General features: G+C 44.2%; 1 protein-coding gene across 1 annotated transcript in view; it reads right to left on the bottom strand.

Annotated features, from left to right (window-relative positions):
- The window catches only part of GMFG (glia maturation factor gamma), a 33,131-nt gene extending 31,074 nt beyond the window's left edge, over positions 1 to 2,057 (bottom strand). Inside the window, exon 1 of the mRNA XM_082262645.1 lies at positions 1,922 to 2,057. Coding sequence (XP_082118771.1) covers positions 1,922 to 1,924 — 3 coding nt within the window. The 5' untranslated portion in view covers positions 1,925 to 2,057. The remainder of the gene's footprint in view (positions 1 to 1,921) is intronic.
- Positions 2,058 to 25,402: the final 23,345 nt, after the last annotated feature.

Below are 25,402 nucleotides of genomic sequence, written 5' to 3'. Positions count from 1 at the left end.
AATAGATACCTAACTTGTTACGGTTTAAAATTGCACACACTTGTGGAATGGCGACAAACTACGGTACATACAAATCTCCATAGGTGACGCTTTAAAATTTTTTACCAATTTAGAGTTACAGAGTAGGTCTTTTTTTAGTATTATTGGTCTCACTCTGAGGATCGTGGCGATACCTCACGTGTGGTTTGAACACCGTTTTCATTTGCGGGTGCGACTTACGTATGCGTTTTCTTTCGTGTGCGAGCTCACGGCGCTTTAAAATTTTTAATTTTCAATTTCTCCCACTGCTCTCAGCCAAGACTGTGTGTTTAGGGAGAGAGGAGAAGAGCTGTTGCAGGTGCGTACATACCCACTACCCTTATAACCACTTGAATTATAACAAGGAGGGCACTAAAACACATCTCTGCAGCCAGCAACGTAAACCCCTCCAGCAACAAAATAATTCCCCCAGCAAGAATACCTCCTCCACCTTCCACAATGGATATACTCCAGCAAAAAAAAAAAGACCCCTATCAGCAACAATAGATCCCCATGCAGCTATGATTATAGGCGCACCTGCAACATTAGATCAGAGTTTTTGAATGCTTTTGTTTTTTTAAAAATGGCACCGTTGACATCGGGTTAAACCGGAAGTGATGTCAGGTCATCGCTTCTGGGTTAACGTAGCGGAAAGCCGATCCAAGCCGATTCTGGTTTTATTCGACTAGTTGCTTTCGTTAGGATGGGAGAGCCTAAGCAAGCCGCAAAAAGGGGCAGGAGGGGAAGTGTCCCCTCCCGCTGTTTGTAAAAGCAGTCCAGCAGCTAGTTAGCCACTAGGACAACAAGAGAGCTGACCGCCGGCTCTAAAAAACAGTACCGAAGTGATGCCTGCAGCTGTGGGCATCATCCCAGTATAACCACCCGAAGTCCAGCGACATACGGGTACGTCACTGGTCCAGAAGTGGATATGAGCATTTTTTTCTGCCAAGGGAACTTGCATTTTTTAAGCCCATTGTGCATGGCCCCCTACATGCAAATAGCACCGATGCGGTCCATTGATTTGTGCAAAGTACCAATCTGACAGCTGCTGCTGGTCGCACATTGTGGGGTTGATTTACTAAAAGCAAACAGACTGTGCACCTCTACAGGTGCAGTTCCTTCAGAGCTTAGTGAATGAGGAGAAGCGCTGCTGACTTCCATCATCAAAAAATGAGCAAGCAAAAATTCATTTTTTTTTTGTCCTTGCAGGTGATTGCATACCTCCCAACTTTTTGAGATGGGAACGAGCGACACCTATTAGCAAAAGTATATAGGCATAGGACACATACCCCTGCCACGCCCCCTTTACGGAGACTTGTACAAAAAATAACGATTGGTTAAACCCACAAATGCTTTTTTACCACTACCTTTCCTTTATATTGGCTCTTGGAATTTACAAATGCAGCAATTTAGAAAATGGATGAAGGATTTAGCACTGGGAAACCCTTTTTGATAGATAAGTAGTGGATTTTATATACAACTATATAGATCAGACCACAATGAGAAGGAAAGAGGGACAGAGGGACTTTGTTCCAAATCAGGGACAATGTGATTGGGTAGTTTTACTTTGCGAAGTAAAGCTTCACCTAATTTACTAAGCTCTGCAGCAACTACGTTTGCAAAGTGCATAATCTATATGCCTTTAGTAAATCAACCCCATTGCGTGCATGCGGCATTTTGAACTGCCAGCAGCAATCTACCTGTGTGGCCTTGTGAATGTGGGAATGCAATATGTGCAGTAATCTCTAGTAATCAATCACTGATCCAACTGCAGAAAACTGAAACCTGTGTTTTATGACTAATGCACTTTACTCACTGTCTGTTTTAATTCCATTTAATAACTCTGCAAAGCTACACATTTCTGCAATAACTAAACCAGCAAGACAAGATAAAAGCCTCTTACCATCCTGCAGGGCGTTTCCTCTATGACTGGGTTCCTGTCTGCTGGTTTTGTACCTCTTGCCTGGATGACAGCAGGATGTAAGGGGCAGAAGGAGGAGGAGAGGGGTGCACAGCAAACTACTGTCTCTGCAGCTGCTCGGAACATGCGTCCTCTGACCACATCCTGTTATCACAGCCTTAGTTAGCTGCGATTTAGCTGACTAGGAACAAACATGGTAAGAGGAGACTTTGTGTCAGATATACAGTCATTTTTCTGTAAGATTTAAAGGGTAACTCCACTTTCGTGGGGGAAAAAAATAGCAAATAAAGAGAAAACAATATAGCGTATATAATTGCGACAAAATCATATTGTAATTTAATGTTATTAAAAATTACCTTTTGTTTTCAATCTGCAGCTGTTGTAATTTTCTGAAAATGCAATATGCCAACCTGGAGCTGTTCTGTACACAGAATGTATACTGACCACACCCCAGAAACATCAATTCCTGCTTGTGTGATTGGCTCACCAATTCCCAGAAGTCTGCACTAAGATACAAGTCAGATTTATGGCATCCCCTGCAACAAAGATGTCATTTTTGGTGAGATACTCCCAATAGGAACTCGTCGAAAGGGATGCAGGTCTAGCAGATTTCCTCATTAGAGCCCTGCAGCTGCACAGTTGACTGATAATTATGAAACCACTCCCATTAGACCCACTCAGCACAGAGGAACGAACAATGATTTCTTCAGAATAACAAAAGGTAGGAATCTGCAACAAAGTTTGTTAAAATCCTTGTAATGTATATAGATCACCCAGAGGGGAGTGTTTTTTTCTCAACAAAAGTGAAGTTACGCTTTTAACCACTTTACCACCGGAGGATTTTCCTGCTTTACGTCCAGGCCACTTTTTGCAACTTGGCACTGCGCGAATTTAACTGACAATTGCGCGGTCATGCAATGCCGTACCCAAACGAAATTTACGTCCTTTTTTTCCCACAAACAGAGCTTTCTTTTGGTGGTATTCGATCACCTCTGCACTTTTCATTTTTTGCGATATTAATAAAAAAAAAAGAGCGAAAAGTTTGCGAAAAAATTGACATTTTCTATTTTGACAGTTAAAAAATATCAAATATATTCAACTTTTGTCATATATTTAGGCCAAAATGTATTTAGCTACATGTCTTTGACAAAAAAATTCTCAATGAGCGTATTTTTAACCGCTTTAAGACCGGAAGATTTTACCCCATTCCTGACCAGGCCATATTTTGCGATTCGGCACTGTGTTATTTTAACGGACAATTGCACGGTCATGCGGGTCTGTACCCAAATTAAATGTATGTCCTTTTTCCCCAAAAATTTAGCTTTCTTTTGGTGGCATTTGATCACCTGTGCGATTTTTACTTTTTGCGCTATAAAATAAAAAGAGCGACAATTTTGAAAAAAATAACAATATTTTTCAAATTTTTTTATATGATATTCCCCCCCAAAAAAATTTGAAAAATCAAAATTTTTTAACATTTTAGGCCAATTTGTTTTCTGCTACATATGTTTGGTAAAAAAAATCGCAATAAGCGTATTTTGATTGGTTTGCGCAAAAGTTATCGCAGCTACTAACTACGGGTAATTTATGTCATTTTTATTGTTTTTTTTTTAACTAGTAATGGCGGCGATCTGCGATTTTTTTGCGGGACTGCGACATTGAGGAGGACAGATTGGACCCCTAACTGACATTTTTGACACTTTTGGGGGTACCAGTGACATTACTACAGTAATCAGTGCTATAAATATGCACTGTTACTAAAATAATAACACTGGCAGGGAAGGGGTTAACTTTATTGGTGATCAAGGGGTTAAATGTATGCCTAGTGCTTACTGACGTGTGTGGGGGGAGGGGATTGTGTGACACAGGCACAGATCGCAGGTTCAGCTATGCTGAATCCTGTAATCTGTCCCTGTCTGTCACATAGGAGATCTGCCTGCTTTGTTTACACAAGCGGGCGGATTTCCTCACTCGATCCCCAACGATCAGCAATTCCCACCAGCAGTAAGAGCCAGCAGTACCCACCAACAATACCTGCCAGCAGTACCCACCAGCAGTACCAGCCAGCAGTACCCACCTACAATAGCCACCAGCAGTGCCAGCCAGCGGTACCCACCAACAGTACCCGCCAACAGTACCAGTCGGCAGTACCCGCCAGCAGTACCAGACAGTAGTATCCACCAACAGTACCCACCAGCAGTACCAGCCAGCAGTGCCCACCAACAGTAACCACCAACAGTAGCCACCGGCAGTACCAGCCAGCAGTACCCACCAACAGTACCCACCAGCAGTACCCACCAGCAGTACCAGCCAATAGGGATGATCGAACGGTTCGGGTTGACCATCGGTTCGACCCGAACATTGGCTGTTCGAGGTTTGGCCGAATTCCAAACTTTTTGCTGAAAAAGTTCGGAATTCGGCAACCAGAACCTGACCAAAATGCAATGGTTCAGGAAATGGGCTTTAAAAGCCCGTGATTGGACCAGAACCATCAGTAAAAGCCAATTGAGGGGGCAGGAGAATGCTAGGAATGTGATTGGAGTGACTAGGGGGTCCATAGGCCAATCATTAGTGAATACGCCCCCCAGTATATAAGATAGCCCCCGCCAAATTCCTAGCATTGTTATACAGGGACATGGAAGAGAGTGGAAGCAGTTCTGTGACTTTTGCTACAAAGTGTCATTTAGCAATTTTTAGTGTGAGGAAAGGGATATCTAGTGTAGTTAGGGTGCTATTTTCCACTATAGTTAGCTTTAATTATTCAGTTTCTGTAGGGAAAGTGTTAAGTGTAAGGGGACCGTAGTGTAATGTAAGGTTAACTGACTGTGACTGCTATGGCAGGGTGACAAAACCCTGCCATAGCAGGGTGACCGCTATAGAGAAAAGATCGTTTCTCTTGTGTCACATTCAGTGCACTAATATGGCTTAGCCCCTTTCAGCATTCTTTTTGCTGCAGGCGTTGATAGTGCTTTTTTGAGGACATGTTTGGAGTCAGGCATGACATCTGAACATGTGTATAGGGGTATATATATATATATATATACACACATATGTATGTATATATACACCTGCACATATATAGGTGTGAAAGGAGCAGAACACTATACTTTCGCTAATGAAATAATTAACACTAATATGGCTCGGCTCCTAACACACCTATATATGTGTAAGTGTAAAATACATATAAGTGTGTGTGTATATATATATACCCCTATACAGAAGTTCAGATGTTTTGCCTGCCTCCAAAGAACCCAAAAAAATGCCCAAAAAAACGCCTGCAAGAACAAACCTGGGCATTTTTTTTTTGGCGCTGGCATTTTCTTGGGGCATTTTTTTGGGTTCTTTGGAGGCAGGCAAAACATCTGAACTTCTGTATAGGGGTATATATATATATATATATACACACACACTGATATGTATTTTACACTTACACATATATAGGTGTGTTAGGAGCGGAGCCATATTAGTGCTAATTATTTCATTAGCAAAAGTATAGTGTTCTGCTACTTTCACACCTATATATGTGTATGGGTATATATACATTTAAGTGTGTGTGTATATATACCCCCTATACAGAAGTTCAGATGTTTTAAAAAAGGTACACTTTTTAGACCCCCCGGACACTAAATCCAAAAAATCTCTTTTTTTTTTCAATAATTGGCTCTCTATCAAAAATGACAATTTTTAAGAACTTTTTGTTGTGTGATTAATAGTCCCTGGGGCATGACCCAGAACCCTAGGCACTTTTAAGGGGCATTTATTGGGTTTTAGGGCTTTAAAATGGTGTTTTTTGATTACCGAAGTTTGGGTCCCATTGATTTCAATGGGGTTCTGAAATCCGGGCCGAACTCTCGGGAAGTTCGGATGTTCTGGCCGAACCGAACTTTTGAAAAGTTTGATCATCCCTACCAGCCAACAGTACCCACCAGTAGTACAAGCCAACAGTACCCGCCAGCAATTCCCGCCAGCAGTATCAGCCAGCAGTACCCACCAGTAGTACCCACCAACATTATCCACCAGCAGTACCAGCCAGTGGTACCCACCAACAGTACCTGTCCGCAGTACCCACTAACAGTACCAGCCAGTAGTACAAGCCAACAGTACATGCCAGCAATTCCTACCAGCAGTACCAGCCAGCAGTACCCACCAACAGTACCAACCAGCAGTACCCTCCAACAGTAGCCGCCAGCAGTACCAGGCAGCAGGACCTGCCAGCAGTACCAGCCAGCAGTACCCACCAACACCACCAGCCAACAGTACCCGACAGCAGTACCAGTCAGCAGCACCAACCAGCAGTACCAGCCAGCAATACCAGCCAGCAGTAACCACCAGAAGTACCAGCCAGCAGTACCAGCCAGCAGTTCCCCCACCAGCAGTACCCACCAGCAGAACCAGTCAACAGTACCCGCCAACAGCACCAGCAAGCAGGATCAGCAAGCAGTACTCACTAGCAGTACCAGCCAACAGTACCTGCCAGCAGTTCCCCCACCAGCAGTACAGCCAGCTGTACCAGCCAGCAATACCCACCAGCAGTATCCGCCAGCAGTACCAGAAAGCAGTACCAGCCAGAAATACCCACCAGCAGTTCCAGCCAGCAGTACCAGCCAGCAGTACCAGCCCTGGAGGACAGCCAGCAGCAGCCACCAGCCATACCTGCCTGGGGGACAGCAGCAGCCAGTGATACCTGCAGTAATCCTGAGGAAGAAGTGAAGATTGAGGTCAGTTGAGGTGCAGATAAACTGCAGTGCATCTGTGTGAAAGCAGTATTATCCTCCTTTTACACAATCTGTCCGATTGGGTCCGCCTGCCTGTTTTTCAGGTGGACCCATTCAGATCCTCCATTCACCTCTATAGAGTGGCAGATGTAAAATGGACTTGTGTTTGTTAACACCCACCTATCTCCAATCCGATCCACTTAAAAAATCAGAAGAGGCCCATAGAATAGAGCTGGCTGTGTCTGTGTCTGCTCTGCACATGCTGAGTGAACACGGACCTGTCATCTGCCCAATCCACTGATTGTGGCCTGCGACTGGTTACCAAGTCGCTAAAGTGGTCCTCAAAAGGTATATATATATATATATATATATATATATATATATATATATATATATTTATACTTACACACACACACTTTTTTTTTATTTTTGAGGTGGGGGGGGATCTTGGGTGAGTTCCCACACTTTTTTTCCCAGGACTTGACCCCTGATACTGTGTGCTGCTTTCACTAAGAGATCTGCTTTGCAGAGATGAGAAACTGACATATCTCTCCCTCTGTAGAGAGCTCTGTGTTGTTTACCAACACAAGAGCTCTGGGCTGTGATTGCACGCAGCTGATCAGCAGGTCCCAGACGTGCATCATTGGCTGGGACTTGCTGACAGGCTCCCACTGCGTGCAAACATAGCGGGTGTCGGGCGAGGGGGCGCATATGCGCGCGCCCAAAATCCAGAAGTAGTCACCGACATGCCCCTGTCGCTTTGCTTACAGCGGGTGGGTGTTTGCTAAGTGGTCAAGAACCTCTAATGCAGAGGATGAACTATTCAAGTATATCTAAACCCCAATCACAAACAACGTAATAAGTTGCAGCTCACCAGCCAATAGATGCGGTGGCTGAATGAGGGCTTGTTTACTCACGTGGTAACAGGAGGTTTTATTCCCCTCCAACCCAAACCATTTGGTGACTTGATAGTTAAGCTGACATCACAAGCAACTGTGAGTTAGCATATGCCAAAAAAAGTAACTGTTTTGGGAAACAGTTAAAGTGGAACTAAAGTTGGAAAAATAACAATTGCAAACAGGCAGCCTCTTCATTGCAAAAAGAGATATGCAATTTCTCTTCTGGAATAAAATTAACTTAACCACTTGCTGATCGCTTACTGCATATCAACGTCTGCAAAGTGGCACGGACAGGCAGAATCATGTACCGATACGGCGCTCGCTCCCGATGCTCTGGGGTACGCTCCCGCGCGCCCCTGGTCCCGCCGGTGGTCTGATTCGGTACAGAACTGATCAGTCATCAGGTCCCAGACCTATTTGTGCCTGTGTAATGTTAACACAGGCACAGAAATTACCCTCTCTTCCCTCCCCAAATCCTTTTTGGATTCCAGCGTGAGAGAAGAGAGGATCAAACGTAAGTACAGCACACAGCACACTTCCACACACCTAGATAGGCACATTTAACCCCCGGATCATCCACCCCCTCCCCCAGTTAACCCCTACACCCCCTGTCACTTTGCACACTATACACAGTATATAGCGGTTTTCTATATTTCTGTAATAGTGTGCCTTTTGACATCATTTAGTGCTAGCGACTGTTAGTTTTAGAATACCCGCCACCACCCCAATAAAGATTGAACCCCCTGATCACCCCCAGTTAACCCCTTCACCCCCTGTCACATTGCACACTATATACAGGTAAATAGCGGTTTTCTGTGTATCTGTAATAGTCTGCCTTGTGACTTCATGCAGCGCTAGCAAGTTAGTTTCTCTCCCAAGTAGGTTTAGGGTATCTACCACCCCCCAATAAAGATTTAACCCCCTGATCACCCCCAGTTAACCCCTTCACCCGCTGTCACATTGCACACTCTATACAGGTATATAGCGTTTTTCTGTATTTCTGTAATAGTTTGCCTTGTGACTTGATTTAGCGCTAGTGACAATTCGTTTTAGGCTTAGGGTACTCCCCACCCCCCCCATAAAGATTTAACCCTCTGATCACCCCCAGTTAACCCCTGTATTGCCCTGTCACAGTGTAACTTTTATAGTGTACAGTTTTTTTCTGATCACTATTATTAGTGTCACAGGTGACATTAGTTAGTGTTAACGCTAGTTAGCGTCAGTCTAGGACAGCGCAGATCCCCGCCGCATAGTGAAAGATAATTTAACCCTTTAATTACCAGTAACACACACATACACACACTAAACACCTCCATTACTAGTATTGTTTCTGAACGGATCAATATCTTTTATCTGATCAGAACTATAATAGCATCCCCAATAGCTTAGGGTTCCCAAAACTCAGCGTTAGCAGGATCGTCACGACACCTGCCAGCTCCTGCGTTTAGCCTCTCCGCCCAGCCTGCCCCACCCCAGACCACCCAGGCAAGAGCAGTAATCAATAGATTACTGTCACTTCCAAAAACACAACACACATAAAACTGCAGCGTTAGCAGAGTCTAGCAGTTTTTTTGTAGCGGTTGAAATAGTCCTTGACAACCAGGTGCTTTTTTACCTGTAAGTCACACTACTGTACCTATAAATTTAGTGGCTAAAATGACCAAACAAAGGTACACTAGTGAAGAGGCCTACAGGATACTGAACATGCCAGATGAGAGCGATGGGGAAGCCTCACTGGCAGAATCAGGGTCAGTATACGAGCCAGTAGACAGCAGTGGCTCCCTGACAGATAGCTCTGACAACGGGTGGGACCCTGCTAAGGTCAGGCGTATCCGACCACATTCTGGAGTTGCTGAGGTGCAGAGATCGCAGGGTGCTTGTATGCAGCAGAGTGTCGGTACTAGTGCCGCTCAAACTTCTGGTGAACTGGCAAGCACCAGTGGCCTAGTACACGCTGATCCTAGACATACCAGCTCTGCAGTAGCACTTGGTGACGTGGTGAGTCCCATAAGTGCAGTTGAAGCTAGTGCGGTGGCTAGCACAAGTAGTGGCCTGCAGCCACCGAGAATTCAAAGACAGGCCCGTAGAGCCCATAGTGCCCTCCTTGAAGCGCTGGCATATACTAATTGGCAGCCCACAGATTCTACAGTGTACTTCCCCCGTTCACTGCCCATCCCCGAATTCAGGTGGAAACAGACAATTTTACTCCCCTTAATTTATTTGAGCTGTTTTTCACTGAAGATCTTTACAGATCTATTGTGGACCAAAGCAATTTATATGCTGGTCAATATATCACCGCACATCCAAATTTGTCCCTTGCCAGAGAATTCGTCTGAAAACCTATAACGGTTTCCGAGTATAAAACTCTTCTGGGCCTTTCCCTTAACATGGGCATAACTAAAAGGAGTGAACTGCGGTCATTTTGATCCACTAACCCAGTCCTCCATTTGCGCGTGTTCTCTGCATGCATGGCCAGGGGGAGATATGAGCAAATTCTGCAGTTCATGCACTTCAGTGACAATGAACTCTGTCGTCCTCGGGGAGACCCTGGATATGACAAAATTCTGCCCCTCTTAAACCACTTCAATCAGCGGTTTGCAGACTTGTTTACCCCCAACAAGTTGTCTGCATTGATGAGTCCCTGATTAAGTTTTTTGGCTGCCTTGCTTTCAAGCAGTTTCTCCCCAGCAAGCGTGCCAGATACAGGGTCAAGCTGTATAAGCTGTGTGACAGGGCCACAGGCTATACAGTTAGTTTCCGTGTTTGAGGGAAAAGATAGCACTGTGGAGACCCCCAACTGCCCAAACTACATAGAGAGCAGCTGCAAGATTGTGTGGGACTTGGTGTCACCCTTATTCGGAAAGGTGTACTATTTGTACGTGGACAATTTTTATTCAAGCGTGCCACTTTTTAATCATCTTCTTCAATCACAAATTGGCGCATGTGACCATGCGACCTAATCGCCAGGGCTTCCCCCAACAGCTTGTAGATTCCCGTCTTAGTCGGGGGCAAGAGCCTGCTTGAAAACAAATTGACAAATTGCTTGCAATGAAGTGGAGGGATACACGGAAGGTTTTAGTTCTGTCCTCCATTTTTAGTTCTGTCCTCCATTCACGCAGATAACGACGGTCCAAATTCAACTGGTGTTTTGGAGAAGCCCCTCTATGTCTACGACTACAAACTTAATATGGGAGGGGTGGACCTCAACGACCAGCTTATGGCGCCATACTTAGTTGCCCGTAAAGCCAGACACTGGTACAAAAAAGTGTCTGTTTATTTATTCCAATTGGCTTTGCTGAACCCTTTTGTGCCATACAAAGCGTCAGGACAAACTGGATCCTTCCTACATTTCCAGGTTGAGATCATCAGTGCCTACCTGTATCAAGGAGGTGCTCTTGCCCAACTTTCCCTACCAGATGCAGTGAGCTGGCTGCATGAGAAGCATTTTCCTTATGCCATCCTGAGTACCCCTACCCAAAGACGCCCCCAAAAAAGATGTTGTGTCTGTAGCAAGCGCGGATTTATACGTGACACCCATTATTGTTGCCCCGACTGTCCTGACCAACCTGGTCTCTGCATCGGGGAATGTTTCCATCGCTACCACACACTAGTGGAGTATTAGCGTAGGGTACAGCACGGCACAGTCTAGGGCACACTTACACAGGGTCTCGAAAATTACAAAAAAAAACATAAAATAAAAAAGCCAAAAATAGTTGTCGTTTGAGTTATTTTTCTGTTTTTACTCTGCTCTTCTACTTCTATTTCTACTCTTTCTACTTTTACTGTACTTTGTTACTGTTTTTCATTGGTAACCATTTTTTACTTTTCAGGTACCAATGTAATGTTTTATTTTTATTCTATTAACCAGTTTGCCTTCAGGTACACCCATCAGCTGCCACACTGATTTATATATATTCTGACACCGCAGTTAAAAAAAAATAAAAAATAGGTATACATGGCGTTTGTCATGTATACCCATCATTAGAAAGTAGGTTGGATGTTTTGGGAGGCTAATGATGGGTATACTACACATTTTCTGTCTGAGAATTCTTCATCTTCTTCTTTTACAGCCAGCAGTCGGCTTACATGTAAAAGTGATCCTAGTGGATAATTGGCCGCTAGACTGCTTTTACAAGCAGTGGGAGGGGACTCCCCCACTCCCACCGCCTTCTGTGTTTTTTCTCTGGCTCTCCTGTCCCACTGGGTAATCAGAGAGTGCAGCCAGTGGTTCAATTATCTAACCATAGAGCTGATTGGAGACGAGAATGGCTCCAATCATCTCTATGGCCTATGATACCGGAAGCTACAAGCATTTCATGACTTCTGTTTGGCCAGAAATAAACAGCGCCATTGGGAAATTGGGAAAGCATCTTATCACACCAATCTTGGTGTGGTCAGATGCTTTAAGGTCAGAGGAGAGGTCTAGAGTCTAAAAGACCCCAATTTTTAAAAAAAAAAGAGTACCTGACACTACAGATTGCTGTCATTGGGGATATTTAAATTCACTGTGATAACAATAAAAATGATTAAAGAAAAAAAAATGAAAGGGATGGTGTCAAAATAACATAAAAAAGCAAAATAAAAAAAAATAAAAAAATTCAAGCACCCCTGTGCACAAAGGTGCACACAAGCGTCAATCTAGTGTCATATGTAAACAGCAATTGCAGCATGCATGTGAGGTATCATCGCGAATGCCAGGTCGAGGGAAGTAATTCTTGCAGTAGACCTCCTCTGTAAGTCCAAAGTAGTAACCCGTAAAGACTTTTAAAGCTTTTAAAAATGAACATATTTTTTGCCGCTGCACGGGCGTGTGCAATTTTAAAGCATGTCATGTTTGGTATCTTTGTACTCAGCATAAGATAATATTTCAAATTTTACCAAACAATTAGGAATTATATAGTGTATATGTGCATTAAATTGAAAAAAAGTGTTTTTTGCGTTTGGAAAATCTGTGCGCAAATACCGTGTGACAAAAAAAATTGCAACATCCACCATTTTGTTCTGTATGGCCTCTGCTTTAACCACTTAAGCCCCGGAGGATTTGGCTGCTAAACGACCAGAGGGCTTTTTGCGATTCGGCACTGCGTGACTTTAACGGACAATTGCGCGGTCGTGCGACGCTGTACCTAAACGAATTTGGCGTCCTTTTTTTCCCACAAACAGAGCTTTCTTTTGGCGGTATTTGATCACCTGTGCGGTTTTTTGATCACGCGCTATAAACAAAAAAAGAGCGTAAATTTTTCAAAAATAGCAATATTTTTCCCTTTTTTTTATATGAAATTCCCCCCAAAAAAAATGTAAAAATCAAAATTTTTTAATATTTTCGGCCAATTTGTTTTATGCTACCTATGTTTGGTAAAAAAAATCGCGAAAAGCGTATTTTGATTGGTTTGCGCAAAAGTTATTGCGTTTACTAACAAAGGGAAAGATTTTTGTCATTTTTGTTGTTTTTTTTTTTAACGCGTAATGGCGGCGATCTGCGATTTTTTTTGCGGTACTGCGACATTGCGGCGGACAGATCGGACCCTTGACTGACATTTTTGACACTTTTGGGGTTACCAGTGACATTTCTACAGTAATCAGTGCTATATATATGCACTGTTACTGTAAAAATAAACTATAAATACTTTATTTGAGAGGGAGGGGCTGTGTGTGTCCCTAGGGGCGTGATTCTAACTGTGATTGGCTGTGGCTTCAACTGTATGCAGAGTGATCAATGGATCTACATAGTAGATCCATGTGATCATCTCTCATACAGGGAGAAGAATGACAGGCAGCTTGTTTACACAAGCTGCCTGACTTTCTCCCTCTCCCCCGCCGATCGCAGAGTGGCCGGCGGACATCGGGTCCGCCGGTCACACGCGCGGGGGGGTCCGTGACCACGCGGGAGCGGGAGCGCGCCTCCGGCGGCGCGCGCTCGCTCCCTAAACCCTCACAGGCGAGCGACGTAGACCTACGTCACTTTGCCTGTGAGGGGCTGACCGCCGCCGTAGATAGTCGTGCGGCGGTCGGCAAGTGGTTAAAAAAAATATATAATGTTTGGGGGTTCAAAGTAATTTTCTAGTGAAAAAAAAAATGTTTTCGTGTAAACAAAAAGTCACAGAAGAGGCTTGGTCTTCAAGTGGTTAGAAGAATGAGTGTTGTGTGGCTAAGATTGAGCATAAAATGCCAGGACAGTTCAAACACCCCCCCCCCCCCCAAATGACCCCTTTTTGGAAAGTAGACACCCAAAGCTATTTGCTGAGAGATTGAATAAGGGGAAATGGTCAAAACACTATCAATTGCAAACCACCTCCATCCCACATTTTTCATAGAAAAGCAAAAAAGGAAGCCCAGTGGGACTTTGAATGAGGTGGATGCAAAAATTGATTGAGAAACATAAATATACAATAACAGATTTATTAGGTACATGTATTACATATCAAAAATGCATATTAACAACAGACATCAATACATAGCATAAAAGCGTAATGGCATAAATAGCATGATTAAAAATGAACAACACGCATAAACTCATAAATGGAGTGTAAGCTCGACGCGTTTCGTGGGTCCTAATCGCCCACTCATCAGGAGCATGGGAGAGTATGCCTGTACAGAAATAAGAAACTGGAATGAGTCTAATGTAGATATGCATGAAATTAGCCAGCAGTTGTGGGACTGCAACATAAATATGTGTACCCCAAGTGGGGGAGTCGCACTTACATGCGGCTAGGTAAGGAGTAAGAAATAGTGGATGACCGCTGTCCCAGGGTGGAAAATCGAGAGGCATATTGAGTCCATGGAGTATTTTATATTTTGCCCAAAGTTTCAGGAAAATGACAATATGTTTTTTTTTTTTTTTTTTTCATTTACACAAAGTTGTAATTTTAAATGTAATTTTCACAAAACTTGTGGCAAAATATAAAATATTCCATGGACTCAACATGCCTCTCAGCAAATAGCTTTGGGTGTCTACTTTCCAAAAAGGGGTAATTTGGGGGGGGTCTTGTACCATCTTGACATTTCAGGGCCTCCAAAACCGTGATAGGTAGCGAGAAAGTGCAATAAGAAGTTTACGCCCTTTGAAATTCTGAAGGTGGTGATTGGTTTTTGGGGTCACACGTGTACTCAGGAGAAGCAGCAGAATATGTTTTGGGGTGTAATTACACATATACCCATGGCATGCATGAGCAATATATCATTTGAATGACAATTTTGTGTAAAAAAAATATATTTTTTTTTTTTGTCATTCTTCAAACACCTGAGAGGCATGTGCTCAAGATGCCTCTCAGGACATTCTTTAGGATGTCTACATTCCAAAAAGTGGTCATTTGGGGGGGGGGGGGGGGGTTGTACTGCCCTGTCATTTTAGCACTTCAACAAATGAGATAGGCAGCCAGAAAGTAAAAGCTGCATAAATTCCAGTATTTACACCATAGTTTGTAGAAGCTACAATTTTTGCGCAAACCGATAAAAATACATTTTTTATGATTTTTTTTGTCATGGACACGTAGCTAAATACATTTTGGCCAAAATATATGACAAAAATTGAGTATATTGGATATTTTTTAAAAGACAAAGTAGAAAATGTCATTTTTTCTCAAAATGTTCGCTATTTTTTTATTAATATCGCAAAAAATAAATGGATTTTTGTAAGAACTTACCGTAAAATCCTTTTCTCTTAAGCTCATTGACAGACGTAGTCTTCTTGATTCTCAAGAGCTGGGTTATGTTGTCTCCGCAGGAGTAGGACTAGGCAGAATAACAAAACGTTCTGGCTCCACCCTAGGGGCAGTCCCTGAGGGTATATCCTCCCTCTCTCTGCTACAGGGAATCAGTTCTGTTTAAAGCAGTACAGAGAATTTAACCCAACCCAACTCAATGATAGAGGGGCGGGTACTACGTCTGTCAATGAGCTTAAGAGAAAAGGATTTTACGGTAAGTTCTTACAAAAATCCATTTTTCTCTATCGCTCATTGACAGACGTAGTCTTCTTGATTCTCAAGAGCTGGGACATCCAGAAGCAGTGCCACAAATGAGGGGTGGGATTGACAAAATCAAATCCAATCTAGAAGGCCCAACCGGTGCCAAACTAGAAGTTTTAAAGGCTCATTATAAACAAAGAATGAGGCTAAAGAAAAATTTTTCCAACGGAAAAAAACCCTCGAGGTAGACCACTGGTCTCCTCAAATTGCGGCCTGCAAAACCTTGCGGCCAAATGAGGCATCAGACGATGCCATTACATCAACTTTATAATGTTTAGAGAAGGTATGCACCGACGACCAGGTAGCCGCCTTGCACACCTGGACCACTGACGCCTGATGGCGAAAGGCCCATGACGCACTAAGTGCCCGAGTGGAGTGCGCCTTAACAGGGAACGGGGGCTCCCGACCCTTAATAGAATAAGCCTGCACTACCGTCTGTCTGATCCATCTGGAAATGGTCGCGGCAGATGCAGGCAACCCCTTTTTGGGTCCATCTGGGATCACAAAAAGTGAATCCGTCTTGCGAAACGAGACTGTCGTTTTCAAGTATACCCTGATCGCCCGGACCACATCCAAGGAGTGCAAAGCAAATTCCCGAGGATGACTGGGCTTAGGACACAGGGAAGGTAATACAATTTCTTCATTCAGATGAAATTCTGAAACCACTTTTGGTAGGAAGGATGGATTCGGACGAAGAACCACCTTATCTCTATGAACCACCAGATATGGTGAACGACAAGATAATGCGGCCAGTTCTGACACCCTGCGTGCAGAAGTAATAGCCACCAAGAAGGCCACCTTCTGGGACAACGTGGGTAGAGGAATCTCCCTAATATCTTCAAAGGGAGGTTTCTGAAGAACCGACAACACTAGATTAAGATCCCAGGGGGGTAACGGCGCGTGCACTGGCGGAGCCAGATGTCGCACCCCCTGGATGAAATTCCGCACCAAGGAATGAGTAGCCAAAGGCTTCTGAAAGAAGATGGCTAATGCTGAGACCTGACCCTTGATAGTACTCAAGGCCAGTTTCTGCTCAACCCCTTGTTGCAGAAAAGCCAATATTCGACTAATCGAATAAGACCGAGGACGGAACCCCAAAGGTTCACACCATGCAATGTAGGACTTCCATGTGCGATGATAAATCTTTCTGGAAGTCACTTTCCTTGCTTCAACTAGAGTAGGAATAACTGAAGCTGACAAACCTTTGTCCTTCAGCACCTGGGTCTCAATAGCCAGGCCGTTAAAGCCAGCGATCGTAAAGCAGGATGGAAGATCGGTCCCTGAGACAGTACATCCTCCCTGAGAGGAAGTCTCCATGGGACGTCCGCCACCAGTCTGACCATGTCGGCGTACCAAGCTCGACGAGGCCAGTCCGGAGCTACCAGGATTACTGGGATTCCTTCCTCCTCTACCCTGCGAAGAAGTCTTGGCAGTAACGCGAGAGGAGGGAAGGCATATATTAGCTGGTATTGCCCCCACGGGGCGATCAGTGCGTCTGCGGTTTCTGCTAGAGGATCGCGGGAGCGAGCCACGAATCTCTGAACTTTCCTGTTGAATCGTAATGCCAACAGATCCACATCCGGGGTGCCCCACCGTAGGCACAACTGGTGGAAAACGTCTGGATGGAGGGACCATTCCCCCTGATCCAGGGTCTGACGGCTGAGATAATCTGCCTGCCAATTCTCCACCCCCGGAATGAACACCGCAGAGATTGTTGGAACAAATCATTCCGCCCAGCGAAGAATGCAAGCCACTTCTTTGGCCGCTCGGACACTCTTGGTGCCCCCCTGATGATTGACATAAGCCACGGCCGTGGCATTGTCCGACTGGATCCGAACCGGGCTGCCCTGGAGCTGCTCGGTCCAGTGAATCAGACAAAGTCTGATCGCTCTCAGTTCCAATACATTTATCGGTAACCTGAATTCTTCCGGGGACCAAAGTCCCTGGACAGATAACTGACCAAGAATTCCTCCCCATCCGGATAGACTGGCATCCGTGGTCACTATCGTCCAATATATTGGCAGAAATGACTTTCCCTGGCTGAGCATTGGAGACCGAAGCCACCAAACCAGAGACTCTCTGGTCTGTTTGCTCAATCGTATCTGATTGTCCAGGGATTCCGGATTCCGATTCCATCTGAGAAGAATCTCTTGCTGAAGAATTCAGGTATGGGACTGGGCAAATGGGACTGCTTCGAATGAAGCCACCATCAACCCCAGAACCCTCATGCACTTCCGAAGGGAAGACCAGCTGTTGGACAGTAACAACTGGACTGCTGATTGAATCTTTCGAAGTTTCCCTACCGGAAGGAAAACTCTCGTCCTGACTGTGTCTAGAATTAGACCCAGATATTCGAGCCTCTGGGTGGGAACCAGAAATGACTTTTGCTGGTTCACCAGCCACCCGAATTCCTGTAAAGAAATCATAGTAATTTCTATGTTTTGTAGCAAGGTCTGAGGAGACTCTGCATGAAGCAGAAGATCGTCTAGGTAACCTAGAATCGATATACCTCTTTGGCGCAGAAGTGCCAACATTGGGGCCAACACCTTTGTGAAGACCCGCGGAGCCGTGGCGAGACCGAAAGGTAACGCCACAAACTGATAGTGGTTCTCCTCTACGGAAAAGCGTAGAAAACGCTGATGTCCTGCGAAAATGGGAATGTGAAGATAGGCGTCCTTGATGTCTATGGACGCTAGGACATCCCCTGGATGCAGGAAGGCTGCTACCGTGCGAATGGACTCCATTCTGAATCTTCTTATGTTGACGAAAGAATTGAGTGCTCTTAAGTCCAGAATTGGACGCACTTTGCCCTCTTTCCTGGGTATTGTAAACAGGTTTGAATAAAACCCTTGAAACCGTTCTGTCCAAGGAACGTGGACTACCACTCCTTGTTGTAGTAAATCTGTGACTGCTCTCCTCAGATCTTCTAAACGATCTGCAGATAGACGGATATTGGAAGGGAAGAATCGCGCCGGTGGGAGAGATCGAAACTCGATCTTGTACCCTGACCTTATGACTTCGCAAACCCAATTGTCCGGGATTCTGGAAAGCCATGGATCCGGGAACCGGCGAAGACGTCCCCCCACCCCAGTTATGGGTGGGGGCGCACCTTCAGGCTTTGGATGGTTTATCTTCAGGTCTGGAGGGGGCGGGCTTTTGCTTGCCCGACCAACGACCCCTGACGCCTCCTGTAGGAGCTTTGGAGGACTTAGTTTTTTCACCCGCTGGACGAAAAAACCTCTTGTGAGCAGAAAAAGAAGGCCCTCGTCTTTGACGAGTTCCTCTACCTTTAAAATTTTGCGATAAAAAGGTGCTTTTTCCACCGGTGAGATCCTTAATGATCTCATCTAAGTTGGCTCCAAATAGACGCTCTCCTGAAAAGGGGATATTAGCCAATGCTTTTTTGGAACCTTGGTCGGCTAACCAACCTTTTAGCCACAGTGTACGCCTGAGAACCACTGCTGAGACTGATGCTCGCGCCATTAATGGAGTGGCGTCTAACGCCGCATCACATACAAACTGTAACCCCTGTATCATTTGTTCCAACAAATCTGATACCGCCTGAGGGACTTCTTCTAAGTCCCGGCGTAACCACTTGGTCCATTCAGTTACAGCCTGCGAAACCAGACCAATAGCAATTATTGGTCTGAAAGCTGATCCAATCAAGGAAAACATGGTGCGAGACATAGCTTCTATCTTGCGATCCACTGGATCTTTAAAAGACGGAGCGTCTTCTAAAGGAATAACCGTGGCTTTATTCAATCTAGCAATAGGTGAATCCACCACAGGTGGTTCTGTCCATTTCTTAATAAGGGTTTCCTCAAACGGATAACGCCTGTCAATGCGTTTAGAAATATTAAAAGTGCGTTTTGGCAGACGCCATTCTTCTTCGATTGGATTGCCAAAACATTTGGGCAATGGAAAAACCTTCGCCACTTTGATGCGCTTTTTAGTCCCAAAAGGGATCTCAGTTTCAGCTATTTCCGATGGAGTACCCTGTAACCTTAAAGTCTCTTGAACAGATACAATGAGTGCGTTTACCAACGCTTCCTCTCGGGCTATGGCGGATGCCGAAACATCCTCCTCACTGTCTGAAGAGACAGGACCCGAGACACCAATACCAGATGAAGTACCTGCAACTGCAGAAATAGGCTCAGAGTCTGAATCCGAAGTTTCAGATAATAAGGGGTTAGGCGGGGGTCGCTTTCTTGCGCCCTGTCCCTGACAAGCCACTTCCACCCGGGACACAAAAGTTTCCATAATAGCTGACAAAGATTCAATTGTCAATGGGGTGCTGGAGGATCCCGCAGACCCCTCGAGGGGATCCGGAGGAGATACATGAGTGGCAGGGTCCATGTTAATACAGGACACCTTTGCCAGCAAAAACAAAAAAACTTTTTCTTTTTTTTTTTTTTTTTTTTTTTTGTGTGTCTCCCCCTAGCGCAATAGCGCCCCTCAGAGTACCTGCTTCTCGATCCCAGAGAGAGAGAGAGGGACCCCCAAGGCTCACCAACCGATGCAGTGCAGTTTCCAACAAACTGCAGTCAGCGTCTGTCTTACACAGACTGGAAGGAGCTGTTTGCTTTTTTCCCGGGCAGAAGGCGTGGCTCCGCCCCCTGTGTACGCCTTCCGGCGTTCCCAGCCCTCCACGAGGTAGCTGGGCTCACAAAACATGGCCGCCCCCATAGAAGAGACATAAGACTCCAAAAACATGGCGGCCGGCGTGACCTGAGGACATACATGCATTCGGTCTACGGCAAAATGGCGGCGGACCGCCGATATCGTCTTCCCAGCACATCCACCTGCACTCTGCTAAGAGGTGACATATGGATCTACAGAGATACACTGCACATAAGGTAGGATTATACCTCCTATGTCTGCTGTAATTTACAGTCTGCTGGGTAGAGTGTTAGCTCTTGAACCAAGTCCACTTCCCACAAACACATGCTGTATTACAAGGGGGACTTGTAAGTATCAGATATATACTGACCATATATGGAGGGGCCCATAATATATACTGCCTCATAAATGAGGAAAAAAGGGAACGTTTTACTCACCATACCGAACCGACAGGCACCCTCTCTTCATAATACCCTCTCCACCAAGGTGGGGGTTTGTGGACGCCTCGACTCTCTGGTCCTGGCGTCCAAGCGAGCTTTTAACTCGCAAAGTCAGTCCCTTTACTGGGACTCCGTCGCGGCCGACTCAGCGCACTGGTCTGCACGCGCTCTTAGGCAGAAACCGGGGTGACCACTGGATCTCAACATCCAGCCCGTCGCCCGGCCCCGCATACTTACTTGAATATGTCGCGGCCGACCAAGCGCAATGCCATGGTCTGCGCGCGCTCGTAGGCCGGCTGGGGTGACCACTAGTGTCGCCCAGTCCGGCATTTTTGCTTGAAGATCTCACAGGAAAAAAACACTGGAGAAAACTACCTAAAAAATGTCTTTTTCTTAAAGAAAAAAAGTCTTGCCAGGACCAAAAGATCCCAGCAAGGAACTTAGGTCCTTACTCCTGACTAGACAGAAAAAAACTGATTCCCTGTAGCAGAGAGAGGGAGGATATACCCTCAGGGACTGCCCCTAGGGTGGAGCCAGAACGTTTTGTCATTCTGCCTAGTCCTACTCCTGCGGAGACAACATAACCCAGCTCTTGAGAATCAAGAAGACTACGTCTGTCAATGAGCGATAGAGAAAAAAAGCACAGAGGTGATCAAATACCACCAAAAGAAAGCTCTGTTTGTGAGGAAAAAAAAGACGTTAATTTCGTTAGGGTACAGCATTGCATGACCGTGCAATTGTTAGTTAAAATTATGCAGTGCCAAGTTGAAAAAAGTGGCCCGGTCATTAAGGGGGAAAATCTTCCGGTCTGAAAGTGGTTAAAGCATTTTTTACTTCAACATTTTCCTGATAGGTGCCTGCTGTAACAGCAGGCTTCCTTTGTGTGAAATCCCCGGTGTTTCTGCCAGTCCCCCTACTTTCCTATTAAAACTGACCACACTAAACAGGAGAGCATACTTTGATCAGTTCTCTAGCTATGCTATGCTGAGAATGTGGCCTGCTCTCCTCCGCTTATCATACTTTTCTTGACACCCCCCCCCCCCTACACAGCCATTCACTGGGAAGCTTAGTGTAATTTTGCTTCTCCTCCCCCTAGCTCTTATGCAGCTGAGAACAGAGGGAATATGATCACGTATAAGGCCTCATGTACACTGGCCTTTTTTTTTACAGCTGCTGTTATTGGCTTCAGCTTCTGCAGCCAGTAAACTCCCCAGAATGTTATCTTATGTCTCCATGCACACATAGGCTGTTATCAGCTTTTATCAGCTTTTTTTTTGGCAGAGGCATTTTTTGACTGAAAAAACCCCAGAAATAGTATTTCATCTGTAAAAATTTACTAACTCTGATAAAAGCCTGAAAAACATGGCTATTCTGCATTTATCAGCGTTTTTGAGCAATAAGCTTTTGTGGGAGTATAGTTTTGCTAACAAAAAAATAAAAAAACGCTGCAAAACTCATTCTACAGCTACAGCTTTCTACAGCTAATGCTACTGGCATTTTTATAATGTCCAGTGTGCACAAGGCCTAAAAAAGGGGGAAAAAAATGTATATATAATGTCTTGGTTTTTTTTTTTTTTATATTTATATACAAATGTTTTGCTTTTTGCTTCAATCTTAAACTAAATGGGCTCTTTTTCAAGGTGATCGCTTACAATTACAGCTGGCCATACATTATACTGTATATAGTATGTAGTGAAAGGGCCTGCCTGATTGCATACGAATTTTAGGTTTAGGTGTGGCCTTATATTATTTGGTTTTGGTGAATCTGAAGGAAAATTGAGTTATAAATTAGGTATTACCTGCCTCTTCGCAATACCTTTTAGAATGTACACTGAGCTGCTGCCTTTGTGCCGGTGTTCTATCAGAATACCGCTACCTATCAGATTCTGCAACCAGAAGTGACGTTCAGACGAGAAATACTTAATGCGCATGCACAATGCGTTCCAACATGGCCGCTATGCGTTCCAATAGATTTCCTAATGTGACAGAACACGAAGCAGCGGCGGACATCTTCCTACACTCACGCAAGTCTTGAATTTTATATTTATTTTAGCAGTAAACTCACCTTATAGTCTGAATACCAGTATTACATTTCTATTATTATTGTAATATAGTAACAGAGTTGTATAAAGTACTCGAAACCCATACTTGAGTAAAAGTACAAGTGCTCGATCAAAAAGTGATGAGTAGAAGTGGAAGTGCTCGATCAAAAAATGACTTGTGTAGAAGTACTAAAGTATTCAACATTTTTTGTACTTAAGTATTGCAAGTAGTTTTTTAAAAATTTTGCTACTCAATTACTGAAAGTAAAAGTACCAGTAGTTTTGAAAAAAAAAATTGCTACTCAAGTACTGCAAGTAAAAGTACAAGTACTGTGTTATGTAGTTATTAAAGAAAGAAGTCAAAAGTTTGAACATCATATTGTTTTCCATTATTTCAAATGCAGCTTTCATTTATACATACAGTAGCTTTTATTTTCGTATGCGCTGATAATACACACGTTTTGAGCTTCATGAAACCTGCCATCTACTGTTCTGGCAGTGGTAATTTTTATAATTGTAACGAGTAACTATGCAGCACAAAAAAAAAAATATTGGAGTAGAAGTATTGAAATCATCGAAAAAATGTAGTGAAGTAAAAGTGGAAGTAGGAGAAAAAAATTCTACTCTAGGAAAGTACAGATACCACCTTTCGGTACTTAAGTACAATAGTGAAGTAGTTCTACTTGGGTATTATACATCTCTCTATAGTAAATATAGCGAGAAACCTGCAGGTATAAGGTGGCGACGGCTATCTTGGTACACCCTGCACTGCTAACGACAAACTGATTTTGTAATGAAATAAACTATTTCACTCGGTCGTGGTGAAATAGTCTATTTCAGTATATAAGGTGAGTTTACTTCTAAAATAAATGTAAAATTCAAGACTTGTGTGGGTGTAAGAAGACGTCCGCCGCTGCTTCGTGTTCTGTCACATTAGGAAACCTATTGGAACGCATAGCGGCCATGTTGGAACTCATGGTGCATGCGCAGTAAGTTGTTCTCCTCCGAACATCACTTCCGGTTGCAGAATCTGATAGGTAGCGCTATTCTGACAGAACACCAGGAAGACTACAATCCTGTACTTGCACAGGAGTAATGTCATTGCATGCCATCCATTAAAGTAGAACTATAGGCAAAACTTTATTTTTTTTGATAGAGTAATAGAGCCCTGTCAATTTATTTTTTGCCATATGCGTCCCATTGAGGAGATTAAAGCCTCGTACACACGTAACGATTATCGGCCGACCGATCGGCCGTCTTTTGTTGTGTTGGTTGAAATGTGCTCTAGACTGCACACGAATTTTCTCGGCCAACAAAAACCAACTTCAGAAGTGATGTCATGTTCTGGTTTACTTTCCGTGTTTTTTCTTCTCTGAGCATGCCCAGTCTTGCTCATCAGATTTTTGTCTGCCAAAATCTGTACTGACTGACGGAAAATCGGCCGTTGTGTTGACGGCCAACAAAAATTTTATAGCATGCACACCAGATTTTGTTCGGCCGAAAAGTCGAAGTCGGTTGTCGGAAGCATCATACTAACAAGCCGAAAATCGGCCGATCGGACGTTGGCCGAAAATTCACGGCCAACTATCGTTGCGTGTGTACGAGGCATTAGCTTCACTTCCTGTACCATAGCCAAAACAGGAAGTTAGAGGAAATCTCTGCAATTTAGGGAATTCTTTAGGGAATCCCAGGTCACCAGAACCTTATGGACCTTGCTTTGTGCACTGTTGCTCAGTCATGTTGGAATAGGAAGGGGCCATCCCAAAACACTTCCCACAAAGTTGGGAGCAGAAAATTGTCCAAAATGTCTTGATATGCTGACGCCTTAAGAGTTCTCTTCACTGGAACTAAGAGGCCAAACCCAACCCCTGAAAATCAACCCCACACCATAATCCCCGCTACACCAAATGATTTAGATCAGTGCACAAAGCAAAACATTCCCATAGACACACTCCTAAACCTTGTGGACAGCCTTCCCAGAAGAGTTGAAGCTGTTATAGCTGCAAAGGGTGGACCAACTTAATATTGAACCCTACGGACTAAGACTGAGATGCCATTAAAGTTCATGTGCGTGTAAAGGCAGGTGTCCAAATACTTTTGACAATATAGTATAGTTTTGCACGCATCTAATTGCAGCACTATAGTAACCAATAAGCCCATACACACAGCTGCTTCTTCATGCAAAAAAGTGCGCTGCATTTAGCTAAACACAAAAAAAAGTAGGATACAGCTATCTAAGGCCACATAGATCTGATAGATTGTATGCATGTGCGCTCATAAATGCATGTAAAAATGCACACAAACATGCATGCTATATAAGTACCTGTAATAAAAATAATTAAAATCAAATATACCAATGGAGAAACTATGAATCTAAACACAAGTACAAAACCAAGTTACTCTCAAACCAAGGTTTTACTTTACTTGTATTTAACACAGGATCTTCTGCCAGCTCTGCCAACAAGATCCTGCATTTTGTGCAGAAAATATGCATATGCCCGTGTTAATGAAGCCCAAAACCCCCCAAAAAAATGCTGACAGGCAGGATTTTTATGGCAGAAGAGACCCTTTCAGTCCCACCTGTCATCAGCCCTTCTCCCGCCAGTCATTGTTTATGTGCGCAGGAGTGACTTCATCGCTGCCAAGCCTACCAAACGACTATAAAGTGAGAACTTGGATGGAAGACCTGGAGAAGATGGAAGCGCAGCACTGGAGGGGATTGCCTGCCTAGTAAGTCTGCCATAATGGTGCATACTAGCGCATTATGACTAAAAGCTCCTGGG

The sequence above is a fragment of the Pelophylax lessonae genome, assembly GCF_965119305.1.
Source record: "Pelophylax lessonae genome assembly, chromosome: 7".
NCBI classification, from domain to species: Eukaryota; Metazoa; Chordata; class Amphibia; order Anura; family Ranidae; genus Pelophylax; species Pelophylax lessonae.
The sequence above is the reverse complement of the archived record's forward strand: the minus strand, read 5'-3'. Positions and strand labels throughout refer to the sequence as shown.